The 19,981-nt window shown below is 34.5% G+C and overlaps 1 protein-coding gene across 1 annotated transcript in view; it reads right to left on the bottom strand.

The window, feature by feature from the left end:
• The window catches only part of adamts6 (ADAM metallopeptidase with thrombospondin type 1 motif, 6), a 330,011-nt gene that overhangs the window by 19,297 nt on the left and 290,733 nt on the right, over window positions 1–19,981 (bottom strand). The window contains exons 19-21 of the mRNA XM_028805470.2: window positions 15,129–15,292; window positions 12,609–12,747; window positions 4,557–4,686 (exon numbers count right to left, since the gene is read on the bottom strand). Of these exons, the coding sequence (XP_028661303.2) occupies window positions 4,557–4,686; window positions 12,609–12,747; window positions 15,129–15,292 (433 nt within the window). The remainder of the gene's footprint in view (window positions 1–4,556; window positions 4,687–12,608; window positions 12,748–15,128; window positions 15,293–19,981) is intronic.

Here is a 19,981-nt window from a genome sequence, read left to right on the forward strand (position 1 = left end):
AGTGCTGGACGAGATAAGTTCTATACACCTTTTTTCTTGTACCTATAAGTAGACATCTAGACAGCACAACACCATTCTGTCACAGACTAAAAATCAACAGGGACCAGGGTGACACAGAAGGACTAGCAAGTGAAAACATTAACCAACACACAGGCAGAATTCGTAAGCAGAATGACATAATGATTCTGCTTCAAAACCCAATGCAAAAATCAAAATCTCAAGAACTTAACTATAAGTATGAAAAACTATTTTATATCAAGAATCACTAATTAAAGTATTAACCTCTTTAGCATCACTCAGACTGTAAAAACAGTGCTATAAGCGTAAGTCCCAAGCGTCACTTGGGCAACTGAATAGAAGTGTCTCACGTAAGCATTAGACCCAAGGATTACTTGGGCTGTAAAAGTGTCAACAGCGTTAGGGCCGAGTGTTGCTTGGGAAACTATATAGGTGTGTCTTACGTAATCGACAGGCCTGATTGTTACCCATGCAACGGTGCAGACACGTCCTCTCCTAGCCTCATAAGAAACCTTTTATAGCAGCCCAGGTGTTACACACTCTTGATAATGATATGAGCAATGATGACAAAGTGAATCTGTCTTCAGGCAGTGAAATTAAAATGGACAGTGAAATCGAAAGTGATTCTGATGAACTTGAAAGTGAAGCTCGTGTCAATTGCACATGTGCAGAGTGTTGTTCAAAAGCTGATCAGTCTGGAACGAAAATCCACAAGGAATCACGCTACTATTGTCCTGACTTTGACGTTTGATTATGTATTTCACTGTGCTTCAAGATATGCCACACAAACCACATATTTTGACAGTATATACTTTGTACTTTTAGTGTTTTGCACGTTTTACAGTACAAAGATCAGAGTTAATAAATATGCAATGTGGTAGTAATGACCTTCAAACCACCCCGGTGACCCAAAACCTCTACGAGAAAACAGGCAGGAGGAAGTTTAAATCATAATTTTTATATTGTTATTTGTATCATTATTATACTTTCTACACTTCTGACTTTGCATTTCTAGTGTTTTGCATGTTTTACAGTAGAAAAATCAGATTTAATAAATATGTAATTTTTCAAGCCAAAAAATGCAACACTAAGGAGGTAAATACTGTATTATGATCTGGCCTTTGGTTTAATTTTTTACAACTATTCCTAGTCTCTAAAATTTATAAAACAGCATTTTAGTGGTTTTACAGAACCTGGAACCTATTGCTTACATTAATTTTTTGTTTCTATGATTTTTTAATGACGTTAACATATCTTGTTTCTGTCTATTGACTACAAATTATGTGTTTTGTTTTGGCTTTCCTTACAAAAATTAATTTGTTTACTGACCTCTTGTGACATTGCTTCTACTACAGGTTTGTTTCATGCTGTGGGCTTTGTTAACTAGATGTTTGTTTTCCTGATATCAAGCCTTGCCAGTTAAATACGTTCTTGATCCTTCCTTTGACTCAAGTTCCATTTTAAGTCTGCTTGACTGCCTGTGCAGTCAGTACAGAATCATGAATTGTTAACATCTAGGATCCTGAGATGGAACAGTTATATTCTAGACAATAAATTTGAAACCAAGCAAGAAAAGCATAACGAAGAACTCATCAGTATTACCTCAAGCCTATATGGCTCTGTAATGGATAAAACCATAGGGTTAGCCATGGAGATTCAAGTACTTTTGTAAAAAGATGAGTTGTGAGGTGAATCTGATATTGGGCTACCACCTGGAGATCAATACCTAAATAGAGAGAGTGAATCGGGAGATGGGTTACTATCTGGGTGCCAATTTCCACACAGAGAAAACGAATCTGGACTTAAAGACATTTGTTTGATGTACTGTTCATTCCTTTCAGTCAGAATGTACAGACCTTTTACCTATACCAGAGTTTGTACGGAATGTGGTTTATTATTAAGTACCAAAAATGTCCCTGTCATGACAGGGGTCTGTGGCAGAGTGAGTCTTTAATTAAAAAAATTGATGCCGCAAGGTGTTCAGAATGGAACTGTGCTAATTGTTTAATTGCTCCACAGCTGCTCCACATCGGTGCTCCACATTTAGTAACTAAGGTGCTGCGCCCACAAGAGCATTAAAGAGGAAATACTGAGGAAAGAAAGCATGGAGGTTACATCAAAAGAGAAGGAAAAGACAGGTAGTATGGCTGAGTTGGTGCAGCAAGAAGAAGGCAAGCAGCCAGGGTTAATGCCCCATAAGGAGTGCATGGCCTGTGCTCACAAAGACAGGGTCACTCCTGATGAGCATTCCAGGAACAGCAGCGACCAACTGCTCCAGGTGGGCTCCCGCCTGAAGGCAGTGTGGTGGTGGCAGATGGGAGATGGAGCAGGGCTCATGGGGCATCACATCGGTGACTGAGTGAGGTGGCAGGGATAAAAGCACATGTGAAGGTTGACTGTGCTTGATGGCAGGCATCACTGTGGGCTGAGTAGACCCTGATGGATGAGTAGTACAGACATGGTGGAGAAGGAAACACCATAGTTCAAAACTGAGTGTTTGAAAGGACAGTTCCTGACAGTGATTTTAACCCTGTTTTATTTATGTATTATTTTCATTTTTATATTTTTTTAACCTCCATATTAGCTCTTATTTTTATTACAGATTATTTATGGTTTGAATTATTTATTAAGGATGAAGACTTTGCACTGCGTGGTTTACACTTTGCGTGTTTGACTGTTGCAAAATACAAGCACAAAGCACATTGCACCATTTCTTACTGGGTTATATGACCTCATTGCACTGGTTCGTCTCAGTCAAGGAAGGTATCCAGGTTCAAGGACATCACAGGCCCCTTTTGAATATCTGACTCTATGAATTCTTTGAATTCCTTCATTTTCTTCTTTGGTCCCAAGTGTGTCGGAACACAAGTGTCAACTAAAGTTACTGTAAGTTGGAATCAGGTTCTTGAGAACTTAAAGATGGAGGACTGAAAACATAGGGTGGTACCAGGGATTATGGTTGGACAGAAAATATGACTCACATGAGACATCGGCTTGAGAGTTTCATCCTGGAAATTACCTTTTAAATGTATTGGACTTTAGTATAATTGGAAAAGGGTGGATCCAGTGTCAGACTGTTTAGCATCTCAAAAACATAACCATCCCTTCTCTAGTTTAACCGGAGGAAAGTGACGAGCATGAAGTATTAAAGTTTGTGTATTCTAGATGCCATAGTATCCATGTGGAATGCTTCAAGCATTGGTGAAGTTATTGTCCCCAGGACAGCTCTTGGGTGTGAGCAGCACAGCCCCATGCTATTGAGGAACTGGCAAACCTGATTTTTTTTTATTGAGGAATTGGAAAACCTGGGCAAACCTGACAATGGGGGCTATGTCATAATATGGTGTTTGTTTATTCTTTAACAGCAATTTCTTGTTCTTTAAAATATGAGAAATATTGTTTTAAGGGGTTTTAAAGAACAAGGAACCTAGTAGTTACATTTATGTTTTGTGTTTCTATGCATTTTTAATAATGTTAAAATCATTTTGTGTTCTACTATCGTGACATTTTTTTTTTCTTGCGGGCATCAATATAAGGAGAGGTTTTACATCTTGGTCATTATGCTATTGCAAGGCAGAATGACTAGGTGTGTGTGATACATGACATCATTACCATGATGGCATAAAGTTCAGCACCATACACTTCCTGGTCATCCAGATTTTTTGGTTATGACCAGGAAACTTTGCCTTATTACATTACTTATGACTTTTAAATTTAGATATCTGGTTTCAAATCTTTTTCTGTCCATTGACTATAAATTATGTCCTTCTTTTGGGTTTGGTTACAAGAATTAATTTGATTACTAACACTCTAGCTATGTTTCTTCTACTGTACTATGATTTCATATCACGTCTTGGGTTTTGTTAATTAGATCTTTGTCTTTCCAGTATCAGTCTTTGCCTGTTAAATCATTTATCAAGTGCCTCCTGATTCCAGGTCTATATTAGGTTTGCTATCTGCTTGTGAGTTCAGTGCAGTTTACAGTTTCCACAAATTTGGACAAACGACTTTCTCGCTGGAACTGGTTGCACTGATGACATTATGTGTCACGAGTTCTCAGGCCACACCCCCAACAAACTGTCACATCATAGCAACAGATGCCCAAAATAGTGGCAATCACTACAAATTAAAATATTGTTGTGGCAAATTCAAAACATAACAATAGAATAAAATAACAAATCTTAAAACAAAGCAAAAGTAAAAAATGAATTAAGCCTGGGAAAAGTCAACAAATGTGCTGACATTCATAACAGACATAAAATGAGACAAAATATTTTAGATGTCACATTCATTAACAAGGCTTAGACTACCACATGAAATTATGAAAAATGTTTTACTTATTTGGCCTAATTAGCCAGTAGGGAGATTACCAAAGTTATTTTTTAAAACATACAAAGGATTCCTGTAAAAAAGTACCCTAATGTATTTCTAAAATATATAGTAAATGTATTTAAAATTATCCCAAGTTCACTATATGGTATATAGAAAAAAAAGTGCTCCAGTGCCGGTTACAGAACTGATAAATGTTCTCATCTTACTCTGGCGGACAGGGCTCAGTATTGCAGGTCCGTTGGTTTTCTGGGGGTTTACTGTCTGGGTCACAATAGCTATTCTGCACAACTGAGTTGTCGTCCAATCTTTTACACACCAGCTCTTGTTTTTGGGAACCTGTAAGGGGAAAACAGACAAGCTTAAATCTTTCTTATGACTTACTTATCACTTATGAACAGAAGAAAAAAAGATCAACTAAAATAAACCAAAATTAATTTTCAGCTGAGCAGTATAGTGATGTACTAAATGGCATTGTAGATTCACCTGGGCTTCCTTCCACATTTCAAAGATACACAAGTAGAAGACAACTGTCAATTCCAAATTAGCCATGTGTGTATGTGTGCAACAGGCTGATACCTCCATTTAGGGTTGTATTTTACTTTGCACCAATTTCTGTGGGAGCAGATTCTGGCCATCCAAAACACCTTCTCTGTAGCACTTTATTTCATTTTGCATTATTTTACTAGAGGTTGAAGAGACTTTTTGATTTGAGTGTGTACTGCTTCAATTATAGTTACGTAATAAAAATGTTTGAACTGCAATAAAATGTTTACAGCCTTCCAAAGCACATTACCATACCGAGTTATCATTAAACAATTACTTCTCTTTTACTACATTGAATCTCAACATGCAGAAACTGTGCTGAACATAATAAGAAAGAATTATTGATAAGAACAGACTGGCACAGCTTGTCTATTTATAATCAGCCTAGGTTACTGAAGTAAAAACATGTAGTCATACTTATCACAATCTATTAAAGAACCGACTCTGTAGTTTTAATAACTTTTGTGAGGAAAACTGTAAATAATTTTTAAGCAATTACTTACATGAGAAGAAATCAAAGAAGAACATGAGCATCACATATATTTAATGCTGAGACAGACCAAGAAGGCAAATATAGTAAATATGTTTAATATAAAATGCTGAGATCAGTTGATTACATATTTTCAGGAAGTTTTCTTTACTCATCAGCTCTATATTTTGAGACTGGTTGAGGCTTCATGACTCAAATTGCACCTCCATAACTAAATACCTTATGCTGTTATGTGTAAGTATGTAATCTCCCAAAGATTAATTTCTGCTGGTCAATCATGTTATGTCAGCCATGGTTTAATATTTCTAAAATACATTTATTTTAAAATACACTGTCATTTTTGGTTATTAGTGAGTGAAAAGGGACTTGACTAAAATGAAAAACAAGGCAATTACAGTTTGTGTGTCCTTCTCCACTTTAAGGCCCTCTTGGAGTAGACCAAACACAGCTATTAATGGGTTAGGAGTGATTGTGACACCAAGGTTGTCTGATAGGCATTTAAAAATTTTTGTCCAGAATGATGTTAATTTGGTACACGCCCAAACCATGTGGCCCAGTGAAGCTGGAGTTTCATTGCAACGTTTGCAGGTTGGATCTTGCCCTGAAAACATTTTGGACAATTTTAAGTGAGATAGATGTGCTCGATAAAAGATTATGAGTTGAATTATTTAATGTTTTGCACATATGGAGCTAGAGTGAATTCTGTGTGTGGCTGCCTTCCACTCCGTTTCTGAAATGTTGAGTAAGAGATCCTTTTCCCACTGTACTCTGGATCCTTTAAAAGGAAGGGACATTAAATGTTTTCATATATTATAGAAATACTGTCCTAGTCCCCAAGACTGATCAGTGTTTCTTCTGGAATAGAAGTAGGTGGGAGGTGAAGAAAATTGGGCAGATTTCGTTTAGCAAAGTTTCTAATTCGGAGATAAAAAAATAGTATTGATAGGACAGTAAATTTGGAGTGTGATTGTTCATAGGATGCAAAAACATTATTTATATACAAATCTCTAAATGATTTAATCCCATTCTTTTTCCAAACTTTAAAAACTGTGTAAGTTCGAGAGGGTGGAAAAAGGTCATTATTATGTAGAGGAGCCACAGTGCAACACAATCTTTAATTAACATTCTGGAACAGATGTGTCAAACTCAGTTGCCTAATGGTTTTAGTGGTTTCATAAATCAGAACTATATAATTAATTGATGCTTAATTAAAAGTAAGAACTAGCTTCTAATTAAGAACACCTGCAGTCACAATTGCAGGGAATGTTTCAAGAAAATACGGAATCTTGCCAGATAATACAACACATAAATCTGATGGGACCACCACTTGTTGTTCCAGAACAACTATTTGAATGCATTGCAAATAAATACTAATTTTGAGTTCTATAGCAAATGTAACATATTTGGATTTTTGTCTCCAGTTTGATTGTTTCAAAACTGGACAAGCAGCCAGGATCTTAAATAGATGAATATCTACAGAAATCAAGACAGAACTGAATTATTCTAGAGAAACAATGCCTTTAGAATGCTCTCATATGTGAGTCACTGCGTTTGGATTCCTCGTTAACTACTACAATGTAGTAAGAGAACAACATAACAGGAAAATGCAAAAGATATGTACACATAAAAAGAGAAGATAGAGGATTTTATGTTTAACTGGCATAAACTTATTGTAATTTAACACGATCTATACATGCCAGAGATTGTTACTGAAAACTACAATCATTTCAGTTGAACCATACTCACAAGTTTCAGAAACAGGCATTTCCAACTGAGTAAGCTATTACAACAATGGTATAGTATATATATATATATATATAGTATATAATGGTATAGCCATAGTTTAACGCGTTCAGATGTAACTATCAGACGTTAGCTCTGAGGATTTTCAAGGCCCATTTATTAAGGACTCTTGGAAGTCCTGTCTATACATCAAGTTATTATTAATTGTAAAGGCACTGGATATAACCATCATGTATCAAGGTCCAAGATGACAATTTAATTTCTCTTACTATGAATGTTTTCATGTTAGCAAAAGTTAAATAATTTGTTACATAGGCAAGAGTTTAGGAAGTCAATGTTTTTTATACAACAACAGAATTGTGTGAAACCACAAGCTTTTACTGTACTTAGGAATTAATATAATTCTTAAAAAGGATATTGAACATTATTACTGGTATGCTTCATAAATTTCACAGTAAATCCATTGTGGTTAAAAGTAACTTTTCCAGTCATTGAGCCAAGGCATTTACTGAAAAATTGTTAGGTTCCTTGCACATAAGATACAAGTACCTGGATTGAAAAGCAAAGTTTGCATGGCATGATTCAGTAAAATTTGATCTGGGGGTCAGGGGGTTCCAAAGTGAAACTGTGAGTAGCAGAATGGCATAGCACAATACAAGTACTTTTAATCAAACAGTGACCCCTTGTATAAGTTTGCATGCTGTGATTCAGTGACATTTGATCAAGGGGGTTTGGTTGGGGGGATGGGGTTTTTGGATGAAACTGTGAGCAGTGGCATGGCGTGGCATGTCGCGATACAAATACATTCAATTGAATAGTTGTCCGCCATGAAAGTGACAGCCAGTGACATTTATTCAAAGAGGTTTGTCACATAAAACTTTGAGCAGGTAGTGCAACAGTAGTTCATTAAGAAATTGAAATTGGATGAGCATTGCTTAGAAAATGTCCATACGGAGAATATGCAGTAAGTAGTGTCTGGATATTGTAATTGAACCCATGACTGTTGAACTGTAAAACTGCACAATATGATGCTTCACGGCTATAATAAGCAGTACTTTCAAATCAAGCAAACATGTCATTCTCAACAGAGTCAAAACTGTGACTCAGGGTTTTCATATTCCATATCAATAGCATTCTCATCCTTTTCTAAGACTTTCTCAACTGCATGTTTCTTTTTTTTGAAGAAGACATTTCCCTAATTTGAACTTCAAGTCTTACTACCCATCAACCAAACGATCGACATGCACTCTCACAGAAGCATATGTGTAATGATGCATAAAGATTAGCTGTCGCATACACAATATATTTCCTACCTTTTACACACAGCTGTGACTTGTGGTACAAATGACTAATTATAGACACAGTTATATATCATTGGAAAGGCCTGAAACTCAGCTATCCAATGGTTATGAGTCTTTCACTGTATGTGCCTCAAAGTAGGTGGGATCTTTGATAAAAGCAGATACACTTAGTTGTGATGTGATGCTTGCCTCGGCATATACATGTACAAATTACATATTTTACTAAGGGGAAAGCAGACAACCTGGAAACTTATGATTTTTTTGAAAGAAGACACTCTTGGGTATGCAAAAATACCATTATTATCTTTAATTGACTTGTGGGTTTATTACAGTATACACAAACAACTTTGAAATATGGCTGCATCCCACCAGTGGGACACCTTATGCGTAACTGGCTACATTGTCCATGATTGTGATGTTGCACGCTGTCGCTTCTAGTGATCACATGGCAGCAGTGCCACATCATTGCCAACAACAAAACTGCCATAGATGCTACAAACACACAAAATGGTAGCAACCACAACCCAAAACAATAAACAAAACAGCACAGAAACATCATAAACATACTGATGAAACATTTCACAGTAAGAAAACTCAGAATTTTACTCAGCCAGGTTCAAAACTCTGCAATCATAATAATAGATTATTGTACTCTCTGCAAAAAGGAAATAAATGAATGTGTATTTCTGCTGAATGAATTTAGTGGAAAAATGTTTAAAGTAAAATCTGTCTTTTCCAATTCCTGTCTCCTAAAAATTAGTAAATGGATTTTTTTCCCCACATATACTCAAAAGTGGTTGCTAGGTAATATATAAGAAGGTGCCTCTCTCAAGTCCAGAATGAAGCTCAAAGGAAAGCATATGCCACAAACTGCAATGGAAGTAAGCATACAGTGAACTTTACAATAGAAACAACTGACATAGCTAGTGAAAGTGGTGTGAGCCCTTTAACGGAAATGAACTAGAGTGCTTTTGTAGAACCTAAGAATTCAATTACAGTGGACCCATCCTGCACTAGGGCAATACACCATCCCTCTTTATCTGACTCCTTTGACAAGCTTTTGAAAGATGATGTGGGTATAAAATTTTATTTCAAACAGCATAAAAGGTGTCTTATATTGAGTGATAGCTGTCACCTGATTACTGTTGGTTATAATGTACTGTATATTGAACAAATAGTAGGGCCAGAAACTTGCAAAGAATCATTTATATGTCTCAGATGTTCAGAGATAATCTAGAAACTAACAATAGATGAGAGAAAAAATTTGAAATGCCTTTATTTGGGAAACTATGTTAAGAATATGAGGCAAAGGTGTTCAGACTGTTAAGCAGTTTTTACATAACTTCTATGAACCTCCCCTCATACAAATGCCAATTATCAAAATTCAACTAGAGAGGTAAGGAACGTAAATTATGGACGCACTCAGAAAAAAGAAAAACTGTTTTAATACAGTTTACTGATAGTGAATTAAGCAATAGAGTTGAACTAGGTTATTATTCCTCAAAAACAGCAAAGTCAGTTAGGTTGGCACATACAATGGAATAATAAAGTTCAAAATTACTTCATTACAATTTAGTCTTTTGAAATACTGCTGGATTTATGTTTCACTAGAGCATACAAAGTGCAACACAAAAATGACAAATCAAATAAAGACAAATAGTTGTTAGCCCTACAGTTAATGGATACAAGATATAGGCAAACAGTTAAATACTCTTTACTACTCATAGGTCCATGATCAAGGGGTTCAAAACCATTGAAACAAAAAATAGTTTTCCAGGAAGAGGATACAACTGTATTATCTGCCCACACACAGGGACCAACATAATAGAGGGGTAATCTATAAGTCAAGGTTAGAAGATTGGAATATCCAGTTATATCTAGGGCAACAATTAGACAGCAAAACTATGCCAAAAGGCTTTTGTGATGAATTACTAAAGAAAGTCTGAATTGATAAGTAACAAAGTGAGGTGGATGGAGTTTTCTACATGTTAATAGGTGTTTGACTGGAACTGGTTCTATGGCCAAAGAGACCAAATTTTAAGTCTCTGACCATTCGTAACATCAGTAGTTTTTTCTTGCCAGAATTTGTAGAAAGAAAAGAATCTCATACCCACCATGAAATATGATAGTGGACTGCTGATAGTGTGAGGTGTGTTTGCTATTACTGCCAGTGGGATTCACAAGATCAATGGTGGCATGAACTTGACTAAGTATCAGAATATTCTGCCCAAAAATATGTCTGCCTAAGCAAACCAAAATATCAACAAAAAATACTTCACTGAAAACAAAATAAATATTCTTTACTGCCCATCTCATTCTTTAGGCATGTACCTAGAGGCCATTTCACAAGTGTAGACCCAAGGACATCCAGGACATGTGTTGTTATGCATGCCAAAGAAGCAGGACATCAAAAATAATTGTGGCATCTAGACAGCTGAAATGGCATTAGTAATAGCTTTTGATGCATTCAAAATAATGATTTTAGTTCCTTAATGCATAAATCAGTTCAGGCCTGAACATACATAAGTATTTGAAAAAAATAGTTACAGTTACAGGCTATCATCTCACCATAAATAATGTTAGCTTCAACTGGATTTTCACGGTCATCACAGTACAGAAATAAGTGGTCAACAACATCCTCATATCTTCTAATAAAGGACATACTGCAGTTATTGTGTTGTTAGATTTATGTGCAGCTTACACCCTATTTACCACACCATTCTAGTATACAGGCTTCAAAATTATGTAGAACTGCCAGTCACTGTTCTTTTGTGGTATAGTTCACATTTCAGATCCTTCTCAGAAGCATGATGACAGTACTCCATCTTTATGTTCTGACAATGGATGTGGTCACTCAGATCTCTTTAACATAACTATTTCCTATGCTATCTCTGGGAGACATCTTTCAAAAACATAATATTTCATTTCATACCTATGGAGATGATCGTTGTAGCTATAGATAAGATCTGGTAACACTTTTCTTATTGCATTTATATCGAAATGCTTCAATTCAATTCAAAACTGACTGCATTTAGGATAACTATTTATATTTAAATAAGACAGTTACAGCATATTGTCAATTACTAACTCAGCGGAGCTGAACATTAATGTTGCTGAATTTGCACACAACCTAGGTGTTTTTTTCCAGTAGTACATCCTTAAAGGTTCAAATTACCAGACTTTCCAAGAGTCCCTTTTCTATCTGGGAAATTTCAAAATTAAGGTATTATCTCACTATGATAAAAAGTTAATTTGTTAATTTGTTTCAAGCATAATTAAATGCTGCATTCTAATACTCACAGGCTTTTCAGATTTTTCTGTTTTTAGCCTGTGGTCAAATTTGAAATTTTTCCACAAGGATTATCACTAGAACTTTCATGTACAGTACTGCAATACAATCCATACTCTGAGTCTTTATATTGGCTTCAATGTAAATTAAAGATGACTTTAAAATTCCAAATCTCAAATAGAAAGCTTTAAATAAATGGTGCACATTTACTTAAAAACATGTACATTGCAGAGCATACATCAACAACAGATGGAAGTATCCAAAATCATTTAAGAACATATGAAAATCATTGTATAAAATACAAGGCTTAGCTATGGGGCTTACAAACTGTTGAACACATTTTCCTGTAGCCCCACTGGTCTCAGCACTTGAACACATACTGGAAGACCCACTAATTTAGCCTATCATACCCTTATACGAGCAGCTAAAATTTGTTATTTGATTAAAAAAGGTTGGCAGTTATTAGCAGCTGTTATTGATTGTTGAAAATCCATTTTCTTTTCTCAAGACCCTGCTGTTGTAGTTGGTGACACTTCAGCTTTTTTAGAGCTACTGTTCTTATGTATGGAATGAGATGGCACAGTGACTACTTTTAAAAGTTTAAAAGTTCATATAAATAGATGACTCCTACTTTGGTTTAGGCAAGACTCGCAATCAATGCTCTTTCATATCCTGTGTGACAATTATGTGACTATAGCTGGAGCTCCACCAGAAAACTTTGCATTCCGTCAGACTGCAGACATTTAATAACTACTGACTTCTTATTTGAATACAAGCAGAATTTTTCAATTACCATGAAAGATTATCATGTTATCAGGAAAGGCTAAAAGTACATGTCAACAGATCTCTATGGAAAGAAGGCATAAGCCTTCAAGATATTAAAGATACTCACCTCCAGCACATGTTGCAGAACATTCTGACCAGGGCATGTGATGCCAAACAAATCCAACTTCATTGTCTCCACTACCAGTACGAATGATTGGAACATTAAATTTGTACTTAATTCCCAGATTCTGTTCTTGAAGTAGGACCTGCAAAAGACATGCAGAAAAATGTATTTGCCTCATAAATAGAAGAAATATTTTTGGTGAAACCATTATACCCTCTTCCATAAATGCTATTGAATACTCAACATGAAAATGATAATACTTGCATGAAAATGACAATTTACAATTTGTTTGAAAAATATATTATACATATCAATGTGTGCTGCTACTATAACATTTAACATCATTTTTTGGCAAGCAAAATTGTAAGGATGAACAAAGGTAAAAGCAAAAAACAGACACAGAAACAGCAGTTACTTCTATTTTTATTTCTTCCCTTTTCTAAGTAAAAATGTAAGTATCTGCAATAAAATCCACTACAGTATGTCAAAGCATAACTTCAAAATAGCCTATTTTTTATATAACATAGTACATAAACACAGAAGGGATAAAGGGCTCCCTCACCAGACCTCTGCAAAATCAGCCACAAAAAATAGATAGATAGATAGATAGATAGATAGATAGATAGATAGATAGATAGATAGATAGATAGATAGATAGATAGATAGATAGATAGATAGATAGATAGATAGATAGATAGATAGATACTTTATTAATCCCAATGGGAAATTCACATTCTTCAGCAGCAGCATACTGATACAATAAATAATATTAAATTAAAGAATGATAATAATGCAGGTGAAAAACAGACAATAACTATGTATAATGTTAAATGTTAACGTTTACCCCCCCGGGTGGAATTAAAGAGTCGCATAGTTTGGGGGAGGAACGATCTCCTCAATCTGTCAGTGGAGCAGGACAGTGACAGCAGAAAATTAAAATATATTTAATTTTTAAATATAGAGAAACATATTTTGTGCAGTGAAAAAACTGGTGTGTTGCATTGCGTGATGTTACAGACAATAGACGGATGAACGCGAGAAAATCTAAATAAGTTAGCTAGTACACAACAAAGGGATTCATCATGATAAAAAAGGAAAATCACTAAGCACTGTCTAAATCAAGCAACAGGCAGAACAGGTCATTGGCAAACTACCAAACATAACATCTATGCTTAAAGAATTGGTGAAAATTGTCAAAATGCTGCCATTGTCCTAAACAGAGCAGATTACTGTCCTAAAAGTAAATCGAACAAGTGTGACAGAAAAGGCTTCTTCTTCTTGTGCTCCTTACCCACCTCTTCCCATTGCAGATGACCATGAGTCTATGTATAATGACATGCCGAGAAACCTGTCTGCCCCAGACCAGGCAGAATTAGAATATGTAGTATTTGAATAGAAATAAATCAGTAACAACATTGGGTTCTCAAAATGTTTCATTGTTATAAGCTAGAAATAATAAACAGCAATTTTCTTCTAAACTGCAGCAAATTGACCTGGCACAGCGTGGGTTTAATTTAGATTTAACCACTTGCTTGAATAGTTTCTGACTTCAGCAGAGAGGGAGGTGAATCTGAAATACAGGAGAACACCCATGTAGCATTTTTCTAGGGGTCGTCGGAAAAAAAGCAGAAACTTGTCAATCTGATTTATTAGAGAAGTATGATTAGCAAAAAAACATCATGCAATCAAAACCTTTTAGAAAGTACAGTATTTGCACTGCTCTATTAACAAATGTTTTGCATCCAAACCGTTCATATCACTCTTGCAAACCCTGTCTTCTGACATTTGGGCCTCATGTACCAGCAGGGATAAATGCATTCAAAACAACAGCTCTGATCTTTTGTTTCTTGGTTTCCTTTCTTGTTATTCTGCACTGAAATGATGCGACATAGAGTAGAATCTGTCTAACAACTTTTTTACATTATTTTTTTCCATGCAGGGCACGTTCACAATAGACAGATTTTGATCAATCACCAAACTTTATCTAAGAAGTCAAAAAAAAAAAAAATAAATAATAATAAAAAAACAGATAGGAGGCAAAAATCAATATTGATAAAATTAGGATCAAGTCACTTTTAGCTACAGTACCTTGTGAGCGTCTTAAATAACTTGTGTGCTTCTTCAGACAAGAAGTTTTTAATGTAAACAACAGCATCCAAAAAGCGTTAAGTGTAGAAAAATGTTCAGTATTGGAGTGACATATCAGGGTTCTGTTGTAAAGACTTTTTTTCAAGAAGCCCCCCCCCCCCATTCATTGCAGTAGAGTCCACAAATTCTACGATATGCCTGTTTACATAAACTTTAGTTTTATGAACAGTAATTCATAAACTAGGATAAAACATACAAAGATGAATTCTAAAGAAGGCTAGTGATAGATAGATAGATAGATAGATAGATAGATAGATAGATAGATAGATAGATAGATAGATAGATAGATAGATAGATAGATAGATAGATAGATAGATAGATAGATAGATAGATAGATAGATACTTTATTAATCCCAATGGGAAATTGTGTGTTACCATAACGACAAGAGTTTCTGTTGTAGCACCCAACGCTTCCAAAGATTCTGGTTCATCTGTTGGTCTCTTATAGTGGAAAGCTGTTCCAGCTACATCAAATTTTCTTGGCCAATCGATGGTCCAGGCACCATTGATATAGTAGTCATCTTCTTCAGATTTTAAGGCTGCAACATTTGGAAACATGCAGCATCAGTTCCATAATATAAAAAGCACACAATTATAGTCTGCACAAGCATTGAGACTAAGAAATGTATTCATTGCTTTTAACTGAGGTTTCATCTTCCTCATTTTTAAAGCAGAGTCAAAGGAATTTTGAGTGAAACCACTCTTTGAAAAATTATCTATTAAAACAAATACAAGTCTAGTGTTTTATGTTGTTCTAATGATTGTGATCTACAATCTCTGCAAATCTGTTCTATTTAAGGGTTTCATATTTCAATTTTATAATCATCTGCTAATGCCTGAGTTGTGAAGCATTTAAGTTAATCTTTAGCCATTATTCTTGTAAGCCATTGTGGAATCGTTCGATTACATTTTAACTGTTAACATTGTAAAAATGATCACTCCTGTTGTACAGGATGGTGAGTAGTTTGACTGAGATAACATTATGTTCATATGGGTTTTCAATTAAAATTAGCATAAATTACAGAGGCAATAGAATATACATTGTATGTACAGGAAAAAATATTACATTTAGCACCTAAAGCCAAAGATCTACAATAATGTAATGGACAAATTATTTACATTTTTTCATCCATTTGCAACCCCACTGATGCAGTTTAGGGTTGTGGAAATCAAAGTCCATTCTAACACCATTAGATATAAGACAGGAAAAACTCTGGATAGGGTTCCATTTTTAATACATGGTGCACGTATGCACACACTCATACTCACATATGCAATTCAGAATCATAAATTACCTTCACATCCACATTTTTTGATGTGAGAGGAATCACACATAGTATAATATCTTTTTCTATAATATTATACCCTATTGTGCAAACTTTTAAATAAAATATTTATTAACATTAAAATTTAATAGATACTTATTGAGTAGATAGAACGAAATGAGGAACATATATGCATTTGCAGCTGTAAATGATTACATATAAAAAGAACTGCTCCTAAATAGCATTTAAAGGCAAATAATGTTAAATGTAGATCTGAGGAATTTCAGGAAAAACCAAAATTACTGTTTCACTAACTTACATTTGACTTAATGTGTTGTGGTTCTCCTCAGCACTTAGAAAAACACTAAGGAGGCCAAAAGTAATACATTCATTGTACCAAACACATACAGCAAGGCGAGACAAAAAGGAAGAGTGCTGTCATGAATTAAATTATTTTTGCATAAAATAATTCTATATACTTTCCTCCAGATGTAATTAGTAAGTTACAAAGATGAGATATTAAAGATGCAAGACAAATTTACAGTGAAGGACTGGTAGAGAAGTCTTCAGGTCATTAAGAAAATGGTACTTTGGGTGGAATATTCCATTAATATATGTAAATGTAAAGTCTTACACAAAATAAATAGGAATACACAATGGGAGGTTTGAAACTTGAAATTGCTCTTTATGAGAAGGAACTAGGAGTCACAATAGACTTCAGTTTCTACTGCAAACACATTAAGGAGGCTAATGGAATGTTTGTTTACATAGCCCGATGTGTGGAGTACATGTGATATTTAAGCTATATAAAACACTAGTGAGGCCTCATCTGGAGTACTATGTACAATTTGGTTTCCATATTAGAAAAAAGACAGAATTGTGAGGGATGAAGGAGTTAAACCTTTTGTTTAAGCAAGCAGAAAATTAAAGGTGACATGATTAAAATGTTCAGAATTATGAAGGGAGTTATTATAGTGGATCAAAGCCATCACTGTAAAACCAGTTTACGGCAAAAATATTGGGACACGGATATAAACTTATTAATGGTAAATGTTCTTCACACATAGAACTAAGCAAGATGAAATAAGTTATGAAGTACTGTAGTTGGTACACTCAATGGACCTTCGAACCTCTGCTGTCATTTTGGTAATATCAGACAGTTTACTTCCAAAGTAGGTTTTGTGTACAGTTCCCAGTACAAATTAGTGAAACACCAGCAGAGCCGTACACTTGGCAGTGAACATGTTACTTCAGCAGCTTGCACAAAGCCTTGCTACACCAATTTAATTCTGCTTCTTCTTGTTATTCAAGGTAAGTTAAATGATATTTGTAAATATATACAGTAAGTACAAAATGCAAACAAGGAAAGCAAAAAATCACTTATTCAGACTTGCAACCAAAATTATACTTTATACACTGTAAATATACATGTAGCCAGTTTTATCTTATGTGGCTACATTATCTTCAAATGGTAATGATTCAGTATTTCCCTCACACTATAATTTATTAGCAAAACATAACAATCACTTTATATTCATCCTGGTTTATTGCAGCCAACAATTTTAGATTTACTCTTCAATATATCTTTCAAAAATTTTACACGTAGTAGATAAAAACTATAATTATCAATAGCCATCCACAACAAACAACTACCAATAGGATAAAAAAAAATGTTGTTTTTACATGACATGTTCCAATCTAGTGTTTGTGAATGCCTAGAGTTTTAAATTTCTTTTGGCATACTGTGACCTTATATTTATAATTTTGTGCTATCATCTGAAGTATTAAGTAAGTTAATGAATTCTCTCTTTTTAAATTTAATGATTTCCTCATGCTATAATTGTGCTGCTTTAGCATTTACTGCAACTGTGTATGTGTGTTCTACAAGAAACTATACAATAATCCCTTAGGTTTATTGCAAGCAGACATAAAAAATTAAAAATATACTGTAAAAGTGATAAATGATGAATAAATATTAATATGACAAATATTATCAGTACTGCACTAACTTAACAAGAATCTTTGTTGCTCCCATCTATTGACACAGTTTATCAAATACCTACCATTGTTGCATAGAGCTCTGAGAAGCCATATGACTACTGTACACAATGGAAATGTGGCATGTCATTCCATTTTAATCGACTTTAATGTGAATTATAGGTAGATGACTTACTGTTTGATTGCTTGCATCATTCTCAGAAAATCTCATCAGAAAGTTGTGCTTGACAAAGATGCTCTATTTCCACTTATATCTCCTTGCATAAAACGTTCTCATTATGAAATGCTTTTCATTTGGAATTTTAAAAAGAGTCTGTCAAGGATCAACAGTACCATAATATTCTCATATTTGATGTGGGAGAAAATCCCATGCAGACATGGAGAGAAGGTGTAAACTGTACATAAACAACATTATAGTACAGAATTCAAAATCAGCATGCTGGATCTGAGAGACTCCAGTCATACCCTCACATCGACATGTTGCAGAATGCACTAGCTGAAAATAAAACCTTCAGAAAAAGTATATTATAAAGTCAAGGTTTTTGTTAGATTGGTCAAAAGTGTCATATAAACTAAATAAAATGCAACAATTATTATTTGAAATTATTATTTTAAGAAATTATTTTTGAAGAATAAAAATTTTAAATAAAATCATGCACTGATTTATTTATTTACAAGTTTTATTAAACATTATGGATAATCAGATCAGAAAACTAATAGTTTGTGAAAGGGCTATCAAAAATTAACTCATGTAATTTCTTAAATTGAAAGAGAAGTACACTCACCCTAACATGTATAATATAAATTTCTTTATGCTGTTTGCCTGGTAATCCCAAATATGTTCTGAGATTTTTCAGGAAAGGGAGACAGAAGTTTGAGCTAAAGCTGTTATACTCACCCATGGCACCAAAGAGTGGCGATGTGTTGCATGTTGATCAGCACATTAATTAGTACAAGAATTTTACTATACTCTATGCAGATGACAATAATAACCCTGCAAACCTATAACTCAATAGTTTTTATTGATTTCATCCTTTGTGTTTTGCAATCATCCATTGTATTTATGTGACCAAAAATGTATTTACGCTTTTGTATAAATTCATCTAAATATTTTAATTGTATATAAGTCATTACTGTATAAGCAACTGTATTTGCAACTTCATAATGGCTTTGTACCAATTCTAAAATGAATCTGTCATTTTCATTTTTTTCCACTATAGCAGCAATTCTGAAATCTTTAAATATTCTATAAAGGAATGAAAAAAATGAAAATAATCATTGGGAATTTTTCTATTTCGTTATTGAAAATGTGATATAAATACTTTTGCAACATGTTAATGTAGTATAGCATTTTTCCTGGAAGGTTATGCAGAGCACATCACAAAATGAAGGAGAAAACAAAGCTCAAAAACTAACATATGACAAAATGAGTCTCTGGGCAAACAGGGCTTAAATGCCAATGCTTCTTTGTTTGTTGGTAATAGTGACACATTTGATGACCTTGTAATCACTTTAATAGATATATAAGTTATTCCTCAAGGCTACGTCTGTTAATGTTTATAGAAGTTAATTTTGGACACTTTGTATTAATTGATGAAGAGGCAGTTCCTGGCATAGACAAATGGTTGGGGGTTGCATGAATGTTCCATTTCACTTAAGCGCATGATCGCATCCAAATGGCACTCATGTTTAAGGCTGCAGCCAGTCCCCTCTCTGTCCTGTACTCCTCATCCCTCAACTGCTACTGTCTGCTAATCAAAATAGAGACCAATAAGAGGGAGGGGTGGCTTTCAAGGTGTGACTTTCTCAGACTATCGCTAAGAAAATGCATGCGTATGTTCTTGTTTTCTTTAAATGAACAAAAGTATATGGGATACTGCCATAACAACTGGCATATAATTCAAAGCCTGCAATTATTTATATTTACGTTAAAATATTTAAATCAATATATAAAAAATAATTAAA

Source organism: Erpetoichthys calabaricus, chromosome 7, assembly GCF_900747795.2.
Source record: "Erpetoichthys calabaricus chromosome 7, fErpCal1.3, whole genome shotgun sequence".
Taxonomy (NCBI): Eukaryota; Metazoa; Chordata; class Cladistia; order Polypteriformes; family Polypteridae; genus Erpetoichthys; species Erpetoichthys calabaricus.